At 39.7% G+C, this 10,716-nt stretch overlaps 1 protein-coding gene across 3 annotated transcripts in view; it reads right to left on the reverse strand.

Moving 5' to 3' along the window:
• Positions 1–10,716, reverse strand: part of CUNH11orf80 (chromosome unknown C11orf80 homolog) — a 106,682-nt gene that overhangs the window by 33,424 nt on the left and 62,542 nt on the right. For 2 of the 3 annotated variants that reach the window (XM_032282710.1, XM_032282711.1), the window contains exons 6-8: positions 7,980–8,035; positions 7,583–7,654; positions 4,029–4,224 (exon numbers count right to left, since the gene is read on the reverse strand). In XM_032282710.1, the coding sequence (XP_032138601.1) occupies positions 4,029–4,224; positions 7,583–7,654; positions 7,980–8,035 (324 nt within the window). The remainder of the gene's footprint in view (positions 1–4,028; positions 4,225–7,582; positions 7,655–7,979; positions 8,036–10,716) is intronic. The other variant, XM_032282712.1, reaches the window with a different exon arrangement.

The raw sequence follows: 10,716 nt of genomic DNA on the forward strand, positions 1-10,716 counted from the left end.
TATATATATATATATATATGTATATGTATTTTTTTTTTTTTTGGCTGGGCCTGGTGGCTCACTCTGGTAATCCCAGCACTTTGGGAGGCTGAGGCAGGCAGATCACCTGAGGTCAAGAGTTTGAGACCAGCCTGGCCAACATGGGGAAACCCCTTCTCTACTAAAAATACAAAAATAAGCCGGGTGTGGTGATGTGTGCCTGTAATCCCAGCTACTCAGGAGGCTGAAGCAGGAGAATCGCTCCAATCTGGGAGGCGGAGGTTCCAGTGAGCTGTGATGATGCCACTGCCCTCCAGCCTGGGCAGCAGAACAAGACTTTGCCTCAAGAAAAAAAAAAAGATTTTTTTTTTCTGGTGAGGTACTTGTTAAAGGAAAATTAAAACTCAAGACTCCAAATCACTATGCCAAAAGGAAATAATTTAGCTGAAAGCTGAGCCATGCAAGAAGCTGCCTCTTCTTTTGTTCCTAAGCAGATAGCTACAGATAAAAAGTTAAATATTTCCACAGGTAGCTACTCTTATGTTCACCTTCTCTCATGTAAAGTGCCAATTTACTGAGCACAAGACAAATACATAATTGACTATTTCCCTACTTGCTCCTCTTCTCTTGTAACATATGTATTCAATAATGTTACCAACCCCTTCCTCTTTCCCCTCCAGCCTGCTTTTCCCCTTTAAATACTGAAGCCCTCAAAATCATTTTTAGAGAAAGGCACAGACCTGTCTCCCAGGCCATCCTTAACCTTGGCAAAATAAACTTCTAAACTGATTGAGACCTGTCTTAGATACTTTTTGGTTTATATACTCATGAAGGAGATTTTGTTTTTTTAAAAGGTCAAAAGTTATTTTGTATCTACTCACATAGTCACCACTTCCAGTTCTCTTCTTTTTTTGGGTAGATCCAGAATTCTGTCTGGCATAGTTTTTCTTCTACCTAAAAGATTTCCTTTAACATTTCTTATAATACAAGTCTTCTGATAATGAATTCTTTCACCTTTTCTATGTCTGAAAAATTCTTCATTTTGCCTTCTTTTTTTTTCTGAATACCTTATAAAGATGTTACCCCACTTTCTTCTAGCTAACACTGTTTCCAGTGAGAAATCTGCCATATTTTGTTCCTCTATACATAATGTGTCTTTTTCATCTCCAGCTGCCTTTTTTTTTAATTAATTAATGTATTTATTTTTTAAAGACGGGGTTTCACCATGTTGGTCAGGCTGGTCTTGAACTCCCGACCTCAGGTGATCCACCCACCTTGGCCTCCAAAGTGCTTGGATTACAGGCGTGAGCCACCACGCCCAGCCTCCAGCTGCTTTAAAAAATTTATTACCGGCTTTAAATACTTTATGATGTGACTTGGTGTAATTTTCTTTGTATTTCTTACACTTAGGGTTCATTGATCACGAATCTGCAGGTTTATAGTTTTCATTAAATTTGGAGATTCGAGGGTGAGACTGTGTCTACAAAAAAATAAAAATTAAAAAAAAATTAGCCAGGCATGATAGTGCATGCCTGTAGTCCAGCTACTCAGGAGGAGGATTGCTTAAGCCCGTAAGTTTGAGGTTGCTGTGAGCTATGATCACACCACTGCACTTTAGCCTGGGCAACAGAGCAAGACCCCTTTAAAAAATTGTTTTTCTGAATTTACACTCACATATCTTCCGATGCTAAAAATTGTGATTCCTAACAATGTTAACATAATTATCATAAACATGCATATAATAATTCCAATGTAAAATACCAATATTATTACTAATAAGCCACTGAATAAATTTTAAGAGGTCTTTGGACTTTATTTCATCCTTAGAGTATATCCTGCCAAGAATGTATAGTCAAAACACCATGTTTTAAAATCTTTTGAATTAATTCTTCTTGTTACATGGATTATAATTTTAACATAATATACAGGTAAGTTTATTACCTTTTATGTTGAGGGATATTTGTATTGGATATAACATTGTAGGTTGGTAATTATTTTATTTCAGGACATTATTAGTTTAACACCTTCTGTTGGTATGGGGAGTCAGCTGTTAAATTGTTTATCTTTTAAAGATGATTTGTCCTCCTAACTGATATTAAGATTTTTCTGTTTTTCATCTTCTATAGTTGTGGAAATCTTTTTTTATTTATACTGCTTGATTATTCTGTTCTTAAATCTGTCTCAGTTGTTTCAGCCATTAACTCTTCAAATATTGTTTCTACCCCATTTTCTCTTTTCTCTTCTCTTTTGGGACATCAATTAAATATACATTAGACAGTTTCATTCTTTCCTCTGTTAACCTCTCTCTTCTGTATTTTCCCTGACTTGTCTCTCTTTGCTTTATTTTTGCTAAGTTCTTGCTTTTTTTTTTTTTGAGACAGAATCTTGCTCTGTTGCCAGGCTGGCGACTCTAAAATTCTGTATCTATATCTCTGATCATTTCCAAATCCCAGTCCAAATTTCTGTATAGCTGCTTACTATGTTCAAAGGATGTCTTGTGGCACCATAAACAACATGTTTAATGTCAAACTCATCTTCTTTATCCCCCAAATCTGCTACTAATGTTTTGTATCTTGCTGACAGTATTGTTATTCTGTCAGTTAACCATGGAAATCTTTTTTAATAGCTCTATTGAGATGTAATTCACATCGCATACAATTCACTCATTTTAAATGTATAACAAAATAGGTTTTAGTATATTCAAAGGGTTGTACAATCACCACCACCATCAATTTTAGAACATTTTCATTACTCTGAAAAGAAGCCCCTCTAGGCAGAGCACAATGTCTCATGCCTGTGATCCCAGCTGAGGTTGGTGGATCACATGAGTCCAGGAGTTTGAGACCAGCCTGGGCAACACAGTGAAACTCTGTCTCTACCAAAAATACAAAAATTAGCTGGGCGTGGTGGCATGCGCCTGTGGTCTCTCAGGAGGCTGAGATGGAAGGATGGTTTGAGTCCAGGAAGCAGAGGTTGCAGTGAGCCAAGATCATGTCAATGTACTCCGCCTGGGCAACAGACCCCAACTCTGTCAAAAAAAACAAAAAAAAAAGCCCCTCCATTTACATTCTGTCCTCTGTATTTGCCTATTCTATTCCTAGAAATCTGACATCAACCTTAGATGTTCCCTGCCCCTAATCTCTCCCTACCTTGATAATGAACTGGTTACATTTTGTTCATTATTTCAGGTGATAAGTCTGGCCTTTCCATGTCGACCACACTTTAGATTCAAGCACTCATTATTAATATTTTTTTATTTCTTTCTTTCTTCTTTTTTTTTTTTTTTTTTTTTTTTTTGAGACAGAGTCTTGCTCTGTTGCCCAAGCTGGAATGCAGTGTTGTGTTCTTGGCTCACTTCAGTCTCCACCTCCCCGGTTCAAGTGATTCTCCTGCCTCAGCCTCCCAAGTAGATGGGACTATAGGCGCCCCACCCCCCCACCTACACCTAGCTAATTTTTGTATTTTTAGTAAAGAGTGTTTCGCCAAATTGGCCAGGCTGGTCTCGAACCCCTGACCTCAAGTGATCCTCCCACCTTGGCCTCCCAAAGTGCTGGGATTACAGGTGTGAGCCACTGCACCCAGCCATCAGGCACTCATTATTTTTTAACCCAGTTCACTTACTTATTTACTTAGTATTACTAACTTCTGTCTCCCATCCATACTATATAATGCTGCTAAAGACTCCTCCCAAAACATCCAATGGTTTCTTACTATACAGAGAATAAAGTTCACAATCCGTAGTATGGCACTCAAGATCTATCATATTCAACTCCAGACTATTTTTCCAGCCTTATATCTCCCTCATGTACCATTCATTTCATGCTTCAGTCACATTGAATTATAAGAAAAATGTATGACATGTGTCACATTTTATAGTTTTCAGTTCCCTGGCAAATGTTCAAGCTTGGCTTTCACATTCAATTATATGTTTTTATACAAATCATACATATTTGTAGATGCCGAATACACATACTAAAGGCTTTTCTAAAACTGGGATATAAAAACCCATTTCAAAGGTAATTGGGTGGAATTTTTCATCAAAAGGATATGGAAACTGAAGAAATGCTGTTAAGCTGATTGGAAAAAACCTTTGGGCCGGGGCACAATGCAACTGCTGGAGTCAGTATCAGTTCTCCCAACAAGTCCATGCCAGCCACGTCATCAGGGATGAAAAGCATTACTGGATGTCCTAGCACAGGGTGAATTCTGCTGCAGTATGATTCAATTGTATCAAATTTTGGTCTACTGTCAGAAAACAGACAAGTCAAATTTAACATTTTTCCCTCTTAAGAAATTATTTAAAAGAGCATTCAAAATTTTTATAACTTCTAACATACATATAACCATATAACCTGCCATATCAGTTTTGTTGGAATAAATAACTTGTGTCTCACTCAGGAAACCACAGCAATGGAAGTAATAGAAAAACTGGCATTTCAGGGATGTTATCATGGCTCCTGCTTTTGCTGCCACTAATGGATGCTTCTTAGTTTCTCTTTAAAAAAGAAAACAATTTAGACCAGCCATGGGGGCTCACACCTGTAATCCCAGCACTTTGGGAGGCTGAGGCAGGTGATCACTTGAGGTCAGGAGTTGGAGACCAACCTGGCTGACATGATGAAACTCCATCGCTACTAAAGATACAATAGCTGGGGGTAATGGTACACTCCTGTAGTCCCAGCTACTCAGGAGGGTGAGGCAGGAGAATCGCTTGAACATGGGAAGCAGAGGTTTCAGTGAGCTGATATTGCACCACTGCACTCCAGCTGGGTGACAGAGCAAGACTTTCTCAAAAAATATTAAGAATTATTTTATTTTATTAGAAAAGAGGTTCTCACTATGTTTTCTAAGCTGGTCTTGGACTTCTGCCAATCTTTCTGCCTTGGTCTCCCAAAGTGCTGGGACTGCAGGTCTGAGACATCATGCCCAGCCTGTTTTTTATTCTCAAGTATATTTCCTCCACTAAAATTAATCTTTGGTTCTGAGCAAGTTTCCAAATTCATTTAAAGGGCAGCATTGTGTGAGAGGAGCCATGAATCACAAATGGCCTAAAGCTGGCCCCATGATACTTTGAAGTCAGCTTTCATACATGCTACACCTTCCCCTGAAGAGGTTTGAGGTTGCTGTTTGATAAGAACAATGAGAAAAAATCAGGCCATCTTTCTCTCCTACAAAGAATCTAGTAAAATTTTTTATCTGTCTACTTTCCAATAGCTCTTTTTTAAACAGAGAGAAAATAGTCAACCTGAAAGCTGATTAAGAATGAATGAATTAACTAAGAGGAAATATTAATGAACGTTTTCCTTTCTCTCTAATCAGGTCATCCAAGGAAACACATCTACAAACATTGGCTCAAAGGCTTAAACTTCTATCAGTAAAATTATGATGATGAGCTGTCTACCTGTAAGGACTGTATAATATTAGAGGATCACTAAAGAAAGATATGGAATAGGGAAATTATTACCTGTATATTAAATGACAAAAATATTCTCATCTGAGGTGTAATTTTGGGTGAGAATAAGAAAACAGACTAAAAACCAAAGGCAGTCTCTTTAACCCTTCAGAGCCTATGACTACTAGTGTTACCTCTGGGCATATAAATAGAGGCAGAAACCAATGAATAGACTAAATGAGGGCTGGATACAGTGGCTCATGCCTGTAATCTCAGCACTTTGGGAGGCCAAGGCAGGAGGACTGCTTGAGTCCATCAATTGGAGACCAGCCTAGGCAACACCCTCATCTCTACAAAAAAAAAAAAAAAATTTATTATTTATTTATTTATTTATTTATTTTTGAGACAGAGTTTTGCTCTGTCACCCAGGCTGGAGTGCAATGGCACAATCTCGGCTCACTGCAACCTCTGACTCCCAGGTTCAAGCAATTCTCCTGCCTCAGCCTCTCGAGTAGCTGGGATTACAGGCACTGCCACCAGGACCAGCTAATTTTGTATTTTTAGTAGAGGTGGGGTTTCACCATGTCGCCCAGGCTGGTCTTGAACTCCTGATCTCAGGTGATCCATCTGCCCTGGCCTCCCAAAGTGCTGGGATTACAGGTGTGTGCCACCACACCCAGCCATAAATTTTTTTTTTTAATTAGCACAGTATGGTAGCATATTCCTGTGGTCCTGGCTACTGGCTACTCAGGAAGATGAGGTGGGAAAATGACTTGAGCCCAGGAGTTCGAGGCTGCAGTGAGCTATGATGGCATCTGGATTGAACAGAGTGAGACCCTGTCTCAAAAAAAAAAAAAGAATAAATTAATTGGACTTAAGCATATGTTAGGTCTTTTCTTGATAGAATTCAGCTTCACTTTGGATTCTGTGATAGTTAAATGGCATAGGAAGGCAAGACAGAAGGGCTCTGTGTGTTCCATATTGTTTACCACCTCCTCCATGGATTTTTTACATTTATTATTATGATTTTTTGAGATGGAGTCTCGCTCTGTCACTGGAATGCAGTGGTGTGATCTAGGCTCACTACAACCTCTGCCTCTTGGGTTCAAGTGATTCTCATGCCATGGCCTCCCAAGTAGCTGGGATTACAGGCATGTGCTACCACACCCAGCTAATTTTTGTATTTTAGCAGAGACAGGGTTTGCCATGTTGGCCAGGCTGGTCTCAAACTCTTAACTTCAAGTGATCCATCTGCCTCAGCCTCCCAAAGTTCTGGAATTACAGGTGTGAGCCACTGCACCCAGCCTGATTTATTTTCTTGGAGTCTGAAGAAGATAGAGATGGGCAGAGAGGTGATTTCCAAACCTATGCAAAATGCTGATACACAAAAAAAAGTGTAAAATGAATTCCTTGGTATTTATACTCTCAATAATTCAAGTAAAGTTTTAAATTCATAGTCTTCTCTTCTCATGCCTAAATGAGACTGGAACTAGCAGGGTTTGTTTCATTTCATTTACAGAAGAAAATAAGGCCTGAAGAGAAGGTAGCACATGTCTTCAGGTCAATTAGAATAGTTTCAAGTACACAAATAAATTAAAATAGCAGTTTTCAGGCCAGGCGTGGTGGCTCAAGCCTATAATCCTAGCACTTTGGGAGGCCGAGGTGGGTGGATCACCTGAGGTCAGGAGTTCAAGACCAGCCTGGCCAACATGGTGAAACCCCATCTTTGAAAAGAAAAAAAAAAATAGCAGTTTTCAACTTCTGCTTTTCTTTTTTTTTTTTTTTTTGAGACAGAGACCCACTCTGTCACCCACGCTGGAGTGCAGTGGCACAATCTCAGCTCACTGCAACCTCCCACTCCTTGTTTCAAACAATTCTCCTGCCTGAGCCTCCTGAGTAGCTGGGATTACAGTTGACCGCCACAATGCCTGGCTAATTTTTTGTATTTTTAGTAGAGATGGGGTTTCTCCATGTTGGCCAGGCTGGTCTCGAACTCCTGACCTCAGGTGATCCACCCGCCTCGGCCTCCCAAAGTGCTGGGATTATAGGCGTAAGCCACTGCACCCAGCTGCACTTCTGCTTTTCTTATAGAGAAGTTGACACCTGGCACTTAGAAACGACAAGTGAGACAATTTCCAATTTCTACCCACATTCATACTCATGAGAGGAGAGTAAAACATGCAGAGGGACAACAATGCTTTACGCCTTCACCTCGCATAATGCTGAGAGTCTACCACAAGAGCAATTCCATTCCAAAGGTTCAAAGTGGGTTCATTCTCTACCCTGCAAAGCAAAGCAAAGCCATCTCTCAAAGATTCTAAAATCAGTCTCTGTTTGACACAAATTTTGGCCCATGACACTAACACCCCAGAGAGTACTAGAATTCAGTAACTTCATTAACCAAGGGGAAAATGGCAATCTCTAAGTTTACCCCTCTAGTGACAGGGATGAATCTACTAGAATAAGAAAATGTGGAGGTAACAGAAAATTAGTTTCAAGGTGACTTTAGGTCAAGACATCAAACTAGGAAGCTTTTGGAAATAGGACAATATCTGAGAAAAATTGCAGAGCCATAGCATCATCTTAAGCCACGGACTTAAGAACTTACCCAAAGAACTCTGTGGAGAGGATTCCATTTACCTTTACAGTGAAATTAAATCTGATCTGCAAAACAATAAATTAGGCGTGAGATTTGGCATGAGCCAAGATACAGATTTAAAAAAAACTTCCATACCTAATCCCTAAAGGAAAATAATGTTTTAAAACTTTTAAATTAATATTATTTTTAATTGATAAACTCTATATACATTATAGGGTACAATGTGGTGTTTTGATATATGTATACAATATGGAATGATTAAGTAGATAAGCATATCTATCATATAATTTACTAGCATTTTTTTGTGGTGAGACATTTGAAATTTACTCTATTTTGAAATATATAATACATTATTATCGACTAGAGTCACCCCCCTGTGCAGTAGATTCTAAAAACTTATTCCTCCTAACTGAAACTTTGTACCCTTTAACTAACAACTGCCTATTTCCTTCCTTAACCCACTGCCAGCCTCTGGTAACCACCATTCTATTCTCTATTTCTATGAATTTGACTTTTTCAGATTCCACGTAAAAGTGAAATAATACAGTATTTGTCTTTCTGTTGATAAGAAAATGTGGCATATATACACAATGGAATACTAGTTAGCCTTTTTTTAAATTTTTTGAGACAGGGTCTTGCTCTGTTGCCCAGGCTGGAGTGCAGTGGTGTGATCTTGTCATCCCAGGCTCAAGTGATCCTCCCACCTCAGCCTTCTGAGTAGCTGGGACCACAGGCACATGCCACCATACCTGGTTAATTTTTGCATTTTTTTATAGAGACAGGATTTCACCATATTGCTCAGCCTGGTCTTGAACTCCCAGACTCAAGTGATCCTCCTGCCTCAGCCTCCCAAAGTGCTAGGATTATAGGAATGAGCTACCACATCCAGCCTAGTCAGCCTTTAAAAAGGAGGAAATCCTGTCATTTGGGACATAGATGAGCCTGGAGGAAGAAGACTTTTTTTTTTTTTTTTTTTTTTTTTTTTTTTTTTTTTTTGAGACAGAGTTTCACTCTGTTGCCCAGACTGGAGTGCAGAGTACAATGGCGCAATCTCAGCTCAATGACTGCAACCTCCGTCTCCCGGGTTCAAGCAGTTCTCCTGCCTTAGCTTCCCGAGTAGCTGGGATTACAGGCATGCACCACCGTGCTCAGCTAATTTTTGTATTTTTAGTAGAGACCGAGTTTCACCATGTTGGCCAGGCTGGTCTTGAACTCCTGATCTCAAGTGATCCACCTGCCTTGGCCTCCCAAAGTGCTGGGATTACAGGCACGAGCCACCATGCCCAGCCAGGAAAAAGACATTCTTTATCACTTGTGTTTTCTCTAAACATACTTAATGCTTGCCTGTGTCCAAATTCTAAATCTTAAATATAGCAAGCACTATACTACAGCTCCAGGTAGTCAGAAATTATCAGGAATCCCTGCCCCTTTGCCATTCTCCCAACCTATCCCTTATCCCTTAACCTCTCTCTTTTTCTTTTTTTTTTTTTAGATAGAGTTTCACTTTGTCACCCAGGCTGGGGTGCAATGGTGCAAACACAATTCACTGAAGCCCCTTCTTCTCTTTTTTAAAGGAGCTATCCATTTTTATTTCTATTATTTTCATAAAATATTCCATGCTTTTTTTTCTTCTTCTTCCCCATCCAATTTGCCTCACTGTTCTAATTATTCTCTCCCTTCACCTGTATTTTTCTTCTGTGTAACATAAGGTAAGAAGTGTCTCTAGAACCAGACTGCCTGAGTTCAGATCCTGATTCTCCAAGTTATTTACTCGCTGTACCATAGTTTTCTCAGCTACAAGATGGAAACGATGATGATAAAACTTGTTTCACAAGGGGTGTTGTAAGAGTTAAGTGAGTGAGTGAACAAAGGGCACTTAGAACAGTGACTGAAACAATAGGCAAAAAGTAGGAAGATAGCAGAAGGGGATGTCACAGATATGCTTAACTGTGTTTGTCTTTATAAACCTATCTACAGATAATGAAAAAATTTAGCTCTCTAGTATTCAAAATATTCTATCAAAATTTCTTGGCCAGGCGTGGTAGCTCATAACTGTAATCCCAACACTTTGGGAGTCTGAGACAGGTTAATCACTTGAGGCCAGGAGTTCAAAACCAGCTTGGCCAACATGGCGAAACCCCATCTCTACTAAAAATACAAAAACTAGCCAGGCATGGTGGCATGTGCCTATATCCCAGCAACTCAGGAGGCTGAGGCAGGAGAATCGCTTGAATCTGGAAGGTGGAGGCTGCAGTGAGCCAAGATAAAGCCACCACACTCCAGCCTGAGCAACAGAGCAAGACTCTGTCTCAGGAAAACAAAAAAATTCCTTATCTGTTCTTACAGTCACTTTAGAAAAGGAGATAAACAGCAAGGTTTATTATCTAGGTTTAACGAAAAACAAAGCACAGAGGAGGGAAGAGGTATCTAAAGTGATACAACAAAGCAGTAAAAAAGTGAAAATAACAAAGCGCTCTCTATCCAGAGGCTTCTCAGCTATAACATATAACATTAAGATTGCTTTGGCCAGGTGTCTTCGCTCACGCCTGTAATCCCAGCACTTTGGGAGGCCAAGGTGGGTGGATCACCTGAGGTTAGGAGTTTGAGACCAGCCTGGCCAAGATAGTAAAACCCTATCTCTACTAAAAATACAAAAATTAGCCAGGCATGGTGATGCACACCTGTAATCCCAGCTACTAGGAAGACTGAAGCAGAAGAATCGTTTGAACCTGGGTGTCAGAGGTTG

This window comes from Sapajus apella, unplaced genomic scaffold (assembly GCF_009761245.1).
Source record: "Sapajus apella isolate SASKATOON/1434 unplaced genomic scaffold, GSC_monkey_1.0 scaffold14, whole genome shotgun sequence".
Classification (NCBI taxonomy): domain Eukaryota; kingdom Metazoa; phylum Chordata; class Mammalia; order Primates; family Cebidae; genus Sapajus; species Sapajus apella.